Source organism: Mus pahari, chromosome 13, assembly GCF_900095145.1.
Source record: "Mus pahari chromosome 13, PAHARI_EIJ_v1.1, whole genome shotgun sequence".
NCBI lineage: Eukaryota > Metazoa > Chordata > Mammalia > Rodentia > Muridae > Mus > Mus pahari.
Window position 1 is genome coordinate 86772294 of NC_034602.1, and position 15539 is coordinate 86787832.

Sequence of the window (15539 nt, forward strand, 5' to 3'; positions counted from 1 at the left end):
GCTTGCCATTAAGTGGTAATTTATACAACTGACTCAAATCACGTGTTATTTTGAAGCACCCAGCAAGACTATTTCCCCTAGAATTCTGGGATACTCTTCTTTCGAGGTTCTTATTGCAGACACTGAGCAGGCACATTCGGACTTTGCTAAGGCTTTTTCACCAAAAAAGTTCGGGTTTGCCCGGCAGGGCTGACCGCTCCCAGGGGTTAGAAGCCGTCCAGGGACCCGGCTGGGGCGGGGCCAGCGCAGCGCCCTCCGTCCCGCCCCCGCAACCGGCGCGCGTCCGGCCCCGCCCACACCGGTTACTAGGGACGCGTCGGTGTAGCGGCGATGGATCAGGACGAGGGGCTGACGGCCGTGGACAACATTGTCACACAGTTCAACACCTATGAAGACTTCCTGGACTCCCAGATCACCACGGTCGACCTGTACTACCTGGAGGTAAGCGCGGGTCCGTCTTGCTGGCCGCGGCGGGGCTCGGTCGCCCCCTGGCGGTGACGGCGCTCACCGGGGCCTCTGGCTTCGAGAGGTTTCCTCTGCAGGCTGCAGGAGTCCCCAGCTCTCCGAGCGCTGGTGCGCAGCACAGAGGCCGACTTGCTCGCTGTAAAAGGGAAATAAGGCGCGAAACCAGGAGGACGCGTTGCTGTGTGCACCTGAGGGCAGGGCAGCGGGAGGACCCGGATGTTCGGGAAAACTTAGTTGGAGGGATATGCAAGTCCCGAGCCCCTAACTCCCAACTGCAAATCTCACAGCCTGGGCCCAGGTTTTCAAAGGAGGTCATGAGTCCATCTCCATATTCAGGACAAACAGAGCAAGCACCACTCGGAGGGTGGTGGTGGTGGTGGGGGGTGGGGTGGGGGGGTGGGAAATCATCCCTAGAGAACTCTGGGAAGGACTTGAATTTGGCCAACTCCCCTCATTTCTCCTGTGCACAAGGCAGTTTATCGTATAGACACCCCTTCTTTTTAAATATGTGCCACTGTATGAAAATAATCTTAGATGAAAAAAATTTGTCCTTTTTGAAATTATCTGTTAAAATAGTTGTAAGTGGTTTCTAACAAAACATGATTTTTAACAGCAACAGCAACAATATCGCCAAACAACCAAGCTTTTACGTTTATTAGATGGGTAACTTAAAAGTTCCATTTGTGTGTACGCACACATGCATAAAAAGTCAACGGGCAACTTGGAATTGGTTCCGAACTTGTTTCTGTGGTGTCTAGGGAATGAACTCAAGTTTGGCAGCAAGCACCTTTCCCTTTAAGCCATCTCTCCAGCTGTTAGCCAATATTTTAAGTCCACAGAAGTTGCTTTAAATCCTTGCTTCTGAAATGAAGCCACTGAATTGAAGGAAAACAATAACGCTACTTGTCTGTGTTTACATACAAGCTTTTGAACAGTAAGAGAATCCCACACAAGATGAAATGTGGGTAATAGATCTCTCAATAGATAAAGTCATCTTTGTAGCCCAGATGAGACATTGCCAAACTTAAGGCTAATAGTATTAGGACAGATTTTAGTATATATATATTAAGACAGATTTTTTTTTTTTCAGGTAAGAAACTATGTTAATGTTCATGAGAGGTGAGAGACTGTTATGTTATTACTAGATTAAATTAGAGGTGAGAAATAACTAAAGTTCCATCAGTCAGAATGGTGAGCCACCATGTGGTTGCTGGGAATTGAACTCAGGACCTCTGGAAGAACAAGCAGCCAGTGCTCTTAACCACTGAGCACTGAGCTCCAGAACAGAGAATGTAACACTGGGGAGGGAATGCTTTGTGTTCCTGTATTTGAAATTATTTAGATTTTTTTTTTAACTTTCATAAAAAAAAATAAAATGAGGTTGAATAACGATACTAAAGCAAATATGTGTGTTTATGTGTGTTTGTGTGCCTGTGAGTGTGTCCCAGTGCACAGCCAGTGTGCAGGTTGTTTATGTGTGTTTGTGTGCCTGTGAGTGTGTCCCAGTGTACAGCCAGTGTGCAGGTTGCTTTTGTGTGTTTGTGTGCCCTCTGCACAGCCAGTGTGGTGGTTGTTTATGTGTTTGTGTGCCCGTGGGTGTGTCCCAGTGCATAGCCAGTGTGGAGGTCAGAGGGCAGCTTGTAGGAACTGATTCCTTCTCAAACTCAAGTCACCAAGTGTGGGGCCAGTGCCTTTGCTTGTTGAGCCATCTCACAGACCACAATGATGCCATTTAAAGTACTGTTGTCTGTGGACAGTTCTCAAACGTGGCTTCAAGGTAAGGGCCATTTAAGTCACTTAGAAAGTAGAATCTTTAGACTCCCTTCAGTGCCACCACAAGGAAAGGACCCACAGCCCATGCTGTGTAAAGCTAATCCCCCCAGGTTGTTTTTTTTTGTTTTGTTTTTTGTTTTTTGTTTTTGTATTGTTTTGTTTTGTTTTGTTTTTCGAGACAGGGTTTCTCTGTGTAGTCCTGGCTGTCCTGGAACTCACAGGCTGGCCTTGAACTCAGAAATCCGCCTGCCTCTGCTCCCAAGTGCTGGGATTAAAGGCGGGTGCCACCAAGCCCGGCTGCAATTTAAAAAAAAAAACCAAAACGAGCAATTATATTTGTTTCGTATAATGTGGTATTTTGAAATACACATAATGTAGAGCAACTAAAATAGAGATAATTAACATGTGCTACTCACAATTATAATCTATATTGTGAAAACATTTAAGATCTAATTCTTAGTACTTTCAAGACTATATTGTTATTAACTATAGGTCCAGTATTGTGCAACAGATCTTTGAGCCTATTTGAATGGGACAACTTTTAAATGGTAAATTAAAGATAGTGCATTGTAGTTCGAGGAGCTGTGGCTTCCAAGACTTATTTTAAATCGATTTGAAATCCCGTTTCTTCATCTGAAAAAGTGAAGGGGCTGGATTAAGTAACATTCACTACTCTTTTTAAAATTAAAACTTTATTATAAAGATCTTACAAATTAAAAAACTCCACGCGGTAAAATTATCTAGACTCAAAGTCTACAGATTATTTCTTTCTTTCTTTTGGTCAAAAATCAGGTCTGTAGTTGTGTGAAACTTTGTCTGTGTCTCTAATTCTATTAGTTTTTAGTTCTTTAATTCTATTCAGTGAATCAAGGTGTCTCTTAATAGCGTGCTGCTTTAGTCACTGCAGTTCTGTAACACAACTTGAGATCTGGGGTGATGAAACCTGCAGCCATCCTCCTATTCAGGATTCAGTTTTAACTATTAGTGCTGTTTTTGTTTTTGTTCTGTTTTGTTTACATGTGAAGTTGCATACATTTTTATTTCATTAAAAAAAAAAGAATTGTGTTGGAATTTTGATGGGGATTGCACTGCATATGTAGAACCTTTTTTTTTTTTTTTTTTTTTTTTTTTTTGTAGGATGGCCAAATTCACAAGATTAAGCTGACTTCTCCATGACCATGGCAGATCTTTCTATTTTCTGGTGTCTTCTTCAGTTTTGTTCTTCAATGTCTTTTACTTGCTTGGTTAGAGCCATTCCAAGATAATTGTTCCTAGGCTCTTGTGAAAGGCTCTGCTTCCATGCCCCATCCCCGTGCCCAGTTCACTTGTCATTTATATATCAGAAGGTTACAGGTTTTTATTTGCTGATTATGTATTCTGCTACATTCTTGAAGGTATTTATCAGCTGTAGAGCTTCCTGGTGGAGTCTTTAATGTATAAAATCATGTCATCTGCAAATACTCGGACTTCTTCCTTTCCTAATTATATCCTCCTGATGTCCTTCAGTTGTCTTATTGTTCTAAGACTTCAAGTACTCTATTGAGTAGGTGCCAAGAAAGTGGACAAACCTGTCCTGTTCCTGAATTTAGTGCAAATGCTTTGCATTCCCTCCACTTAGAATGGGGGCTGTGAGCTTGTTATGAGTTGTCTTTATTATGTAGAGGTATGGTCCTTGTATCTTTAGTCTCTTCAGGACTTTTATTATAACTGGATGTTGAATTTTGTTAAATGCCTTTTCTGCATCTAATGAAATGGTTATATAGTTTTTGTCTTTCAGTCTGTTTATGTGGTTATTAAGTATATTGATTTACATATGATGCAATATTCCTGCATCTCTGGAATGAGGCCAACTTCATCATGGTAGATAATCTTTTTGATGTGTTCTTGAATTCTGTTTGAAAGTATTTTATTGAGAATTTGTCATCTATATTCATAAGGAAAGTTGGTCTCTATTTTTTGTTAGGCCTTGGTATGGTTTTGGTATCAGAGTTCTAGTGGCTTTATAAAAATGAATAGGGAATGTTTCTTCAGTTTTGATTTTATGTAATGTTTTGTGGAGTAATGTTCTTTGAAGATCTGGTAGAATTCTGCACTGAATCCATTGGCCTTCTTCCCCTCATCCCTTTTTTGGTTGGAAGACTTTTAATTACTGTTTCCATTACACAGAGGGACATGGGTCTGTTAGACATTCCTTATCTGATTTTGATCTAACTTTAGTAGACCCCTTTTTATCAAGAAACCTGCATTTCTCTTAATTTTCCCAGTTTGGTAAAATACAGATTTTTAAAGTATTTCCTTATAATTCTCTGAATTTCCTTGGCATCTGTAGTCATGTCTCCCATAAAAACTATAATTTCTCTTTCTGTCTTTTGGTTAATTTGGCTAAAGAGTTGTCAATATTGTTGATTTTCTTCATTTCATTGATTCTTTGTAACTTTTGTTGTTGTTTCTATTTCGTTGATTCCATCCTTAAATTTTATTATGTCTTCCTGTCTAATCTTTCTTTGGATAACATTTCCTGTTTTTCTAGTGTGGTGGTTCTCAACCTTCCCAATGCTGTGACCCTGTAATACCGTTCCTCATGTTGTGCTGATCCCCAACAATAAAATTATATTCATCATTTCTTCATAACTTTAATTTTGCTATTGTTATGAATTGTAATGTAAATATTTCTAATGTAATGTCTGTGTTTTCTGATGATCTTCATAGGTGAACCCTGTGAAGAATTGTTTGACCCCCGAGAAGGTTGTGTGGTTCACAGATTGAGAACTGCTGATTGAGAGCTTTCAAGTGTGTTATTAACATGATTTTCCCCAGCATTTTTGTGAAGGCCTCCTAGAATTGCCTTCATTGTATCCCATAGATTTAGATATGTTGTGTTTTCATTTTCATTAAACTCTAAAATGTTTTAAATTTCTTTCTTGCTTTCTGCATTGACCCAGATTTCATTCAATACTGAGTTGTTTAGTTTCCACAAGTTTGTAAATTTTCTGTTGTTTCTGTTGCTGTCCAGATTGACTCTGTGGTGGCCACACAGGATGTTCAGTGAATCTTCAACTTTTAAAATCTCCTTTGAGTCTTTCTCTGTGTCCCAGTCTGCAGTGGATTTTGGGGGGGGGGAGCTCCATGGGCTGCTGGGAAGGAAGTATATTCTTTAGTGTTTGCGTGGGATGGTTTGCAGATGTCTGCTAGATCATTGGACTCTTGTAATTGAAGCATGTCTTGGTTTAGTTTTTGTCTGCATGACCTGTATATTGGCGAAAGCAGGGTACTTAAGTCACCCACTACATCTGTGTGAGGCTTAATACACAGTTTTATCAGTTTTATCTATAGAGCTGTTTCTTTTGTGAACCTGGGTGTCCATGTGTTTAGTGCATTGAATTGCCATATCCTCTTGGACTTTCCTTTAATGAGTGTGCAATATCCCTTTCTTATCTCTTCTGATTAGTTTTGAATCAAAGTCTGTTTTTCCAAATATTTAAATTGCTACATCTGCTTCTTGAATCCATTTACTTGGAATATTTTTTTTCATCCCCTTTATCCTAATATAGCTGTCCTTGATGGTGAGATATTTCTTGGGTGTAACAGAAGACGGATCCTGTTTTCTAATCTTATCTGTTAGTTTATGACTTTTTGATAGTTGAGACGATTAATATTGAAAGGTATTAATGAGCAGTGTTATTTCTGTCATGTTGCTGTGGTGTGGGTGGCGTTTTTTTCTTTTTCCAACGTTTGACTAACTGCTCTGTCTTTTGAATAGTTGTCCTTCTACGGAGTACTTTATGAAGAACTGGTTGGTGGATATTGCTTAGATTAATTTTTATATTGAATTGTTTTTTATTTTTCCATTTGATTGCTACTGTTAGTTTGCTGGATATAATAGTCTGAGCAGGCATCTGTGGTCTCTTTGAGCTTGTGTTCTCTGTGAACATTTCTTCAGGCCCTTATGGCTTTCAGAGTCTCCACTTGAAAAGTCATCTGCTAAAGGACACATCAATACATGTATTCCTAATGGCACATTACTGTACCAGTAGATCAGAGCACCAATCATCACCAGAGGAGTGTCTTCTTGCAGTTGATAGTAAGTTACATAGAGACATACAACTTGACAGTGCGCACACAGTGAAAGGCTTGGAGCACTCATCCCTAGATGGGATGGCTTAATCAATCTTCTCTCAAGGCTTAAGGGTCTGAGTGGAAGAGGAGAAGGAAAGATTCCTAGAGCCAGAGGTTGTAGTTGACTCCAAGGCGACAACATCTTCCAGACTCAATGGACTAATACATGTGTGAACTCACATTGACTGTGAAACTTTGCCTAAGGCCTGAACAGTTTCGAACCAGGCAAAATCCCAGCACTTGAAAAGGGGAAGTGGTCACAAAGTTCCAGTTCTACTCAAGAGATTGTTTGCAGTTGATACCTGCTGGAAAAGGGAAAATCAGTTTTCTCTAATGAAGTACCATTAGGTACTTTATATAAAGCAAATTCCAGGGAAGGTATTTGGCCAATCCAAGATGGACTCCACACTGTTTTCCTTTTTTGTTGTTATTTTGTCACAAGCATTTGGTGCTTCTCTGAAGCAGAGAGGGGGGGGGAGAGAGAGAGAGAGAGAGAGAGAGAGAGAGAGAGAGAGAGAGAGNGAGAGAGAGAGAGAGAGAGAGAGAGAGAGAGAGAGAGTCTGCCTGCCAGGTAGATTTCCCAGCCTGCTGATGCATAGAACAATAAGAGGAGGTGCACTTTAGGCTCAAGGAGAGAGGCTTTTGGATGGAAACAGATGTCTTGTATATATTTCAGCAAATTGTTTCTGTTAGCTTGTGGCTTTGCTTCCCACAGTACTGTAGTATAAAAAGGCCATGAGAAATACACTCGGTACTGGCATGGTAATGACCTGCCGTCCTCCCATTATCTGTCTCTTGCATCTTTTTTTCTGTCTTTCCTATAATCATCCTCACTCCCCCTTAGAGGACTGTTCAGCCTCGAACTGGCTGACCCTGGTACATTATTTTGTATCTTATTCATTTTCTTTTTTCTTAGTTTGTCTGTTTTGATTATCTCTCTTCTTTTAGTGAGGGAGGGAGGGAGGGAGGGAGGGAGAGAGGGAGGGAGGGAGGGAGAGAGAGAGAGAGAGAGAGAGAGAACGCCAGAACAAGCATGAAGTTGGGGAAGGCATGGAGGTAGGGAGGACTTGAGAGGAATGTGCAGTAAAGAATATAATCAAGGTAATAAAAGCATTCTCTTAATGTACTGTTTGTATTGGGAGAGGACAACAAGGAAAGAATGAAAAGCTGGTTGCCTCACAATAGGGAAATCATCAAATAAACTTGGCTGTATGCAGATGAAAAAACATATTGCATGAAAAAATAATGAATGAAATTATATACAAGATAAGTTGCTATTCTAATGGGCCTGCCTTTATACGTGACTGGGTTTATTATTCCTGAATCTTTTAATATCCTTTCTTTGTTCCGTACATTCAGTCTTTTGATTATTATGTGTCATGATGCATGTCGTTTCTGGTCCTGTCTGTGTTTCATGTTCTGTATGCCTTTTTACCTTGATAGGCATCTCTTACTTTACATTGGGGATTCTTTTTTTCTTATGATTAAGTTTAAAATATTTTGTAGCATTGATCCTTTTATCTTTATACCTATTATTTATAGCTTTAGTATTTCCATAGTGTCACAGATATTCTGGATTTTTGATCCGGGAAATTTGAGATTCAACATTTTCTTTCACTGAGATTCCCGGTTTCTTCTAGACCATGTGATCTGCACTTGAGATTCTTTCTTCCATGTCTTTTTCTCTGTTTATGAGGCTTACGGCTGAGCTTTTGTTTGATATCATGAGGTTTTCATTTCCAGTGTTTTTCTGTCTGTTTGGGTTTTCTTAAATGATTCTATTTCTTTGTTAAATTCTATTTTTATTTCTTGAATTGTTTCCATTATTTCATGTAACTGTGTTTCACGGTCTTCATTGAGGCCATCCACTCACTTTTTTTTAAGGACTCTGAACGTGAGCATAATTACTGTTTTGACGTTCTTGGTTTGTGCTTCAGCTATTGCTTTTCTCAGGGCCTGTCACAGGAGGGTTTCTGGCTTCTGGAGGAGGTGTAGTGTTTGGTTGCTCATGGTTATGATTCTGATCTGTGATTTACTCATCAGCAGTTATGGAGTTTGAAGTGTTCCTTGGTATAGATAGATATCTCGTGTGGTCATTGTAGGGTGGGGGTTCTTCTTGTCTTTGCCTGCTCTTGTTCACTCCGTGTTACTAGCCCTGGGCAGCAGATGTGGGGTTTCAGAGTCGCAGGCAAGTGCAGCGGCAGTGTGATTGTGATATCTCTTTAAAAGTCACCCCTCAGAAAAGCTGTGGATCCCCCAATATCAGTTATAACTAGATGCTAAGATTATGTTCTTCCTAAAGGCAGTACCTCCCTACCATTGCAGAAGGTAGAGGAATTTAAGCTGAATCTTACTTGAAAACTCCCTTCCTGTCGGCTACCTTTGGTAGTTCTAGAGGTTCTGTGCAGGGATGGGGGGGGGGGGAGTCACCAGTGGTATTTCCTGCAGTAAAACCCCAATGCAGACTTGTGGGGCGAGGTGTGCATGATGGTTATGGGAGTGACCGATGGCTTTCTGATTAGATTTGAGGCTAAACAGGAGGAATCTCATGTCTGTTACTGTAAGCCAGATCAAAATCCCATGGTTCAGGAGGTCATAGGTCCTACAAGAGAACCTACTTCCATTGTGCTAACTGCTAATGTCATCAAACTGCTTTCTAAATCACATTTTTTCACACCTAAGTTAGTGCACTGCTCTCAACTTTGGCCAGAAAAGGTGCTTCTTCAGTGGAAGCTGTTAATACGGACTCATAACTGTGGAGTGCTAATTCCTAAGAGGGGGATCTGGTGGACACTCCAAAGGCTCAGGAAATAGTGGGATGGAGAGCAAAAGAAATGTGGGGCAAGAGTTTGACAAGATATGGGGAATTGCTGCCTCTGGATGTGACATGGCTGCTATACTTATAAATTCAGCTACAGTTATGGCTACTTGTACAATATCAAACCAACAAGAGTGGTCAGTATTCTAGAGGAAGCACTAATGGGATTCGGAGGTTATGGAAAGACTAAAGGAGAGGGTATGTAGGTAGGAGGGGGACATATTGTGGGTGTCCAGAAGAAATAAGAGGGGTAGTGAGAGATGGATGTGACCAACGTATGTGTGTAAAGAATTAAATAACAAATTAACCAAACCAAAGCATTAACACGCCAAAAGTAAAAACAACAACACTCCCAAAATATGATTCTTTTAGATACAGAAAAAGCATTGAAGAAATTCAAAACCTACCTTGATAATTTGATAGACTATTTAAAAAACACTTATATAGAGTATTTAATTCTCAGAGTTTAATTAATATTCAAGTTCAGTACCCAATGACTGTAGCTGCTATGGGCTGTCTAGCCAATACAATGCAATGCTGCAATTTAAAGAAAATGCCCTACATATTTAGAAGGAGCCAGAATAGGATTATGGTTAAAATGCATTAAAATTGGCTGAAATTTTATTAGAAAAAAACATAATTTAACAAGCAAATGAGGGTTAAGCTAAAAACAATTCATGCACTCACAATAAGCAGTGTGATCTCAACAGAAGGCATTAAGTCAACAGAAATGAGTAGAGTCCAGAACTCATGAAGTAAGTAAGCATTGTCAAACACCCTCGTGTGTGACAGCAGAATTAAAAAGAGCTGAAGGGGAAATATTTGAAAAAATAATAGTTTTTTTTTTTTTTTTTAAAAATCATTTATTTTTGTATATGAGTACTCTATCTGCATGTACACCTGCATGCCAGAAGAGGGCATCAGATCCTATTGTAGGTGGTTATGAGTTGCCATGTGGTTGCTGGGAATTGAACTCTGGACCTCAGAAAAAGGTCCTGGGCTCTTAACTGCTGAACCATCACTCTAGCCTAAGATAATCACTTAATGAAGATAATTAATGTAAAACATCAAGAACTTCAACAAACTCCAAGCGTAATAAACACAAAAGAAACCCACAGCAAGGAATAGCTTTGCGAAGTCACTAGCAAGTAATGAAGACAAGCCTCAAATGCAGCCAAGACAACACGATAGAGCACACACGATAGAGCCCAGAGTCAAACAAAGCCGATAATGACTGGCCGGGACCCACTTCAGAACCAGAGCGCACCACCAAGTAATAGAATGGTGCTTTCAAAGTGCTGAACAACAAAGGAGCAAAGGGGACCTACACCGTAGTCATTGGCGCCCTTCATGGACAGCAGCAAACTGAAGACAGTGAACTGTGTCTAGTGCCTGCACTCCGAGAATCATGTGTACTCCAAGAGTCATGCAATGCACACGATTGCTACTGTACATCTCATGGAAAAGCATCCAAGATACGGTAATAAATTTAAAGTACTGGGCACGAGAGGCTTTGCTCAACACGACTCTAATTCTGTTTATGGAAACTTAGGATGGTAACCAAGAACAACGAACGATTGTTGTTCCTGAGTGTCAGTGATTGTTTTGGAGTACCAAAGTCATCTGGGATTTACCATTTGGGCGGTGTTAGTCCAATAATGTCTCGAAGTTTTCTTCAGCAATCATTTTACATTTGTAAGGAAGAAAGTTATGAAGAATCCAGGAGTAGCTGTTACATTGTGAAGTTTGTGTCTATATCACTTATCTTGTGATCTAGATAGCACATTTCTGAATCCTAAGCCAGAGAAAAGAGAAATTATGTATAATTTAAAATTACCTTTGAATTGTCATTCTGATTTTTTAATTTTTTTTTTTTTTTTTTTTTTTTTTTTTTTTTCGAGACAGGGTTTCTCTGTGTAGCCCCAGCTGTCCTGGAACTCACTTTGTAGACCAGGCTGGCCTCGAACTCAGAAATCCACCTGCCTCTGCCTCCCAAGTGCTGGGATTAAAGGCGTGTGCCACCACGCCCGGCTTTGTTGTTATTGTTGTTGTTGTTTTTAAATATATATCCATTTTATAGTCGGTTGATATTCTTTTAGATAGTGGCAACAGGAAAACTGTAAAGCTGCAACCTTATGCATTAATGAGACTAGAGGGTAGGGAACGCCACGCCCCAGTTGTAGGATCCTTGGGAGATCTTAGACCTGGGCTTCATTTGGTTGAATAGCTCTGCCCCTTAGTGGCATGTTCAGAGACACTAGAATCCTGCTACATGAGACAACCGTGGTCAGCTTTTGTTTGATTTCAAGAGCATTTACAATGTGTTGTAATATATATAATAAGCATTGCCAGTTTCAGAACTAGGCAAATGGCTTTGTGTAAACAGGTTAAGACATACAGGCATGCAAAATTTAGAGAGAAATGTAAGTACAAAAACAAAACAAAACAAAACAAAAACCAAAGGTCCTTAGCATGTAATTGATCATAAGAAATTTATAATGTCTTGGAGGAGTCTTCCTGTCTTGATGAATAGATTCCTATCTACAAACTCATTTTAGAAGAATATTTAAGGTGATTTATACTCAAATCAGTTTTGAAAGCAAACCTTCAATCTGCATTGCTCTTTCTATTAAAGATTAATTCCACTAGGTGGAGGCATTTGCTCAGTTTTGTGGTCCCCATTAACTAAACACAGCAACAGGGAAGTCTGTTAAGTAGAGCATCCGGAGCAAGCCTTGATGCCCCGAGCTTTGCATGGCCATGGCCTGGTGAGCACGCACACATTGTCCCGTGGAGTTTGGGAGGGTTAACGTGAAAATTATTTGGTGGCCAGAACAGAGTAGTAATCTAGCATTTTTCACATATTTGTTTGTTAGTCCTCTATTCATTACTGTTTAAAATATAATATATGCTGTTTTCATTCTAATTTCATTCTATTTTAAATGTCATTAAGGTGATTATCGTTGATAAATAAGTATTTTATTTAATAAGTTTGTATTAGTAACATCATGTAAAGCAATACCTCTTTTACCACGGGAAAATAAGCATTATATATATATATATATATATATATATATATATATATATATATATGTGTGTGTGTGTGTGTGTGTGTGTGTGTGTGTGTGTGTATGCTGTACACATAACAATGATAACAATGTTTATGATACAACTCTTTATTTTTCAAAGATTTATTTATTTTATGTATTTGAGTACAATTATAGGTGTCTTCAGCCACACCAGAAGAGGGCATCAGATCCCATTACAGATGGCTGTGAGCCACCATGTGGTTGCTGGGAATTGAACTCAGTACCTCTGGTAGAGCAGTCAGTGCTCTTAACCGCTGAGCCATCTCTCCAGCCCCTGATACATTTCTGAAAGTAACTGAAATATGGCAGGCCTAAAATCCTGTGAGGGCATCTGCTTCTGTCAACTCCAGGCACCTTGTGTCCCTCTTCTTGGGCATCTCCTTTTCTGTTTTTATTGGTACCACCGTTATCCAGGAACAGTCTATCTTCTCAGTTAAGCATGGAAATTCCCCTGTTCCTCTCCAGTTGCATTTGAAATTGTACTGTTCTGGGTCATCAGCTAATTGACTTAAGTCTGTCTGAAGCACTGGGCTCTCTGTATGTACCCCCTTCTCTCTGTGTGCAGTTGATCCTCTCTCTTGTACGCACACTGTGTCTCTAATTATCTTGCTTTAAAGATACACTGTTAATTGTCTACTGCTGTTTGCATAGATTGTTTAAAAAACAACAGATCTCTTTCTCTGCTCCCTTGGAGAAAATTCGGTGGTTGATGTTGCTTCTCGTCTCATCTTAGAGCTGTGGTTTAAAAAGGACCAACTGTGTCTAATTGTACTGTCAGGAGGCAGGTCTGCATATGTGATAGCTCTGGTCTTCTGTCAAAGGACACTTAGCTTAAACAATTGTTTTTCTAGTCATTGAAAACAATTCACCCACACATCTGCCGGTTGGTTTCTCCCTCAGGATGAAAGCCTGGCTCGCCAGTTGGTGGAGCTAGGCTACCGAGGGACAGGAGAAATCGTGAAAAGGGAAGATTTCGAAGCGAGAAAGGCAGCTATCGATATTGCAAGACAGGCTGAAAGAACACAGAAAAAGTAAGTGTCGGTGTTCTCCATCCAGACGTAACAGACAAGGGCGTCTGTAAAAGCCTCCCTTGACTGTGACAGCCTGAGTGACCTGCTGGGAGCAGTGAGGCTTGAGAGGCCCTAGCCTTGAACCGATGGTCAAGAAGCAAAGGCACTGTGGTGTGCTTGCAGTAATGCCATGTGGGAGGGGTTGGATCTACTAACTTAAGAAATACAAATTCCAAAATATGGTCATTATGTCAATAAGGCACGTTATAAAGTAACTCACTAGTTATGCATTTACACATGAAAAGTATGTGACATTTGCCTTAGAAGTCTTTGTCCTTTCAAGGCATATAAACCTTGGCATTGCTTGTTTCTTGAACTTTACAAACACTGATTTATGGAAAGACAATAACTGTCACTGGCTTTCGTTAATGTGACTACTATAAGGTAATATAAAATGTATTAAGATGGGTCATTAGGAACTGGGGAGATGGCTCATTTGGTTCAGTGCTTGCTGTAAAAGCATGAAGACTTGGGCTGGTGAGATGGCTCAGTGGGTAAGAGCACCCAACTGCTCTTCTGAAGGTCTGGAGTTCAAATCCCAGCAACCACATTGTGGCTCATAACCATCCATAACAAGATCTGACGCCCTCTTCTGGAGTGTCTGAAGACAGCTACAGTGTACTTACATATAATAAATAAATAAATCTAAAAAAAAAAAAAAAAAAAAGGCCAAAGGTTTGTTTCTTAGTTTTTTAAACTATGAAAGACCCATGGTAGCATACATGACCCTAGAGAAAATGTTAACCTTCCCTNCCATAACAAGATCTGACGCCCTCTTCTGGAGTGTCTGAAGACAGCTACAGTGTACTTACATATAATAAATAAATAAATCTTTAAAAAAAAAAAAAAAAAAAAAAGCATGAAGACTTGTGTTAGATCCTCAGACCCCAGATGAGCAACTTGCCACTTGCTGTGTGCGTGTCATACTAGTGCTGGGCTGATGGAGAAAGCCTGATCCCCAAGACTCACTGGATGGTCAGCTTATCCTAATCTTTGAGTTCTAAACCCACGAGAGACCCAGTCTCACAGGGTCAGGTGTAAACAACCGAGGAACAACATGAGAGCTTGCCCTCTGGCATCCACATGCATGTGTGCATGTGCACCTGTACACATATGAGCGCACACTTCTACACATACTCACGCGTGTAAATACACGAAGATAGGTAACGGGAAGACATTCTCCTAGGCTGAACTTCCTCGGACTGGTAAGGCAGTTTAAAGGGATTGATAAAACAACTCTCTATTTAATTTTTAAAAAGTCCTTAAACTTTACGCGTTGGAGATGATAACTACTTAGAAAACACTGAATTATTCTTAGATACGATCTTTTAAAAACACCTACTCATTATAATTAGAATTTCCCATATGCTCATAGTTAATTGATTGGAGCAGGAAGTGAACGTACCCTGGGAAAACGTAGTTTTAGATGACCATTCTAGTGGCTACTGTGTTTCGGAACCACCTTACTGTATTTGAACACGTGGATATTCAGCAGAATTTCACAGGACTGAAATCCGCTTTTGAACATGTTGATATTCTGCCGTATTTCACAGGACTGGAATCCGCTATTGCTTAGCTGAATGTTTGTCTGAGCCAGGGTCTGAGGCTGAAGCCCAGTCAGTGAGCTTGTAGCTTGTGATTTTTTTTTTTTTTAGATTATGGTCCTTATTTCTTTGTCATTTGTCTTCAGGAACAGGTTTTTGCCACAAGAGGTAGTCCATGTCCCTTTTCTTTTGTTCTCTTCCCCCGGCTATAGTGGCTCACCCTCTAACTCTTCCCACTCTCTCCCGTGAGATCTTCTCTGATCTGGCAGGGAAAGTTCTCTCCTTTAGCGACTCCTGTGATGACAGTGGGCCTAGCTAGATGACCCAGGCTCATCTCAAGCAGGCCTAGCTAGATGATCGACAATTATCTTCAGGTTTCAGAGCCTAACCCACACCACATACATAAGGTCCACTTTGGCTTGTGAGGTGACAAATTCTTAGCAATAGGGAATGATCATTCTTGAAGGAAACTTGTGCCCATTATAGGAAATTCATACAACCCTCAGTAACTTACACACTGTTGGCCACTTACGTCTCTAGTCTTACAATTCATAGCTATGCAAGTTTTATACGTAGGGCTTGTATGTCATATATCAGAGAGACCGGCAGAAACAGAGAATTTGTTTACATTTATATGTCATTTTTATAAGATATATAAAGTATT

At 40.1% G+C, this 15539-nt stretch overlaps 1 protein-coding gene across 2 annotated transcripts in view; it reads left to right on the forward strand.

Annotated features, from left to right (window-relative positions):
* The first annotated feature begins 279 nt into the window (after positions 1 to 279).
* Positions 280 to 15539, forward strand: part of Cfap299 (cilia and flagella associated protein 299) — a 476454-nt gene continuing 461194 nt past the window's right edge. The window contains exons 1-2 of one of the 2 annotated variants that reach the window (XM_021210930.1): positions 280 to 441; positions 13162 to 13292. In XM_021210930.1, coding sequence (XP_021066589.1) covers positions 331 to 441; positions 13162 to 13292 — 242 coding nt within the window. In that variant the 5' untranslated portion in view covers positions 280 to 330. The remainder of the gene's footprint in view (positions 442 to 13161; positions 13293 to 15539) is intronic. The other variant, XM_021210929.1, reaches the window with a different exon arrangement.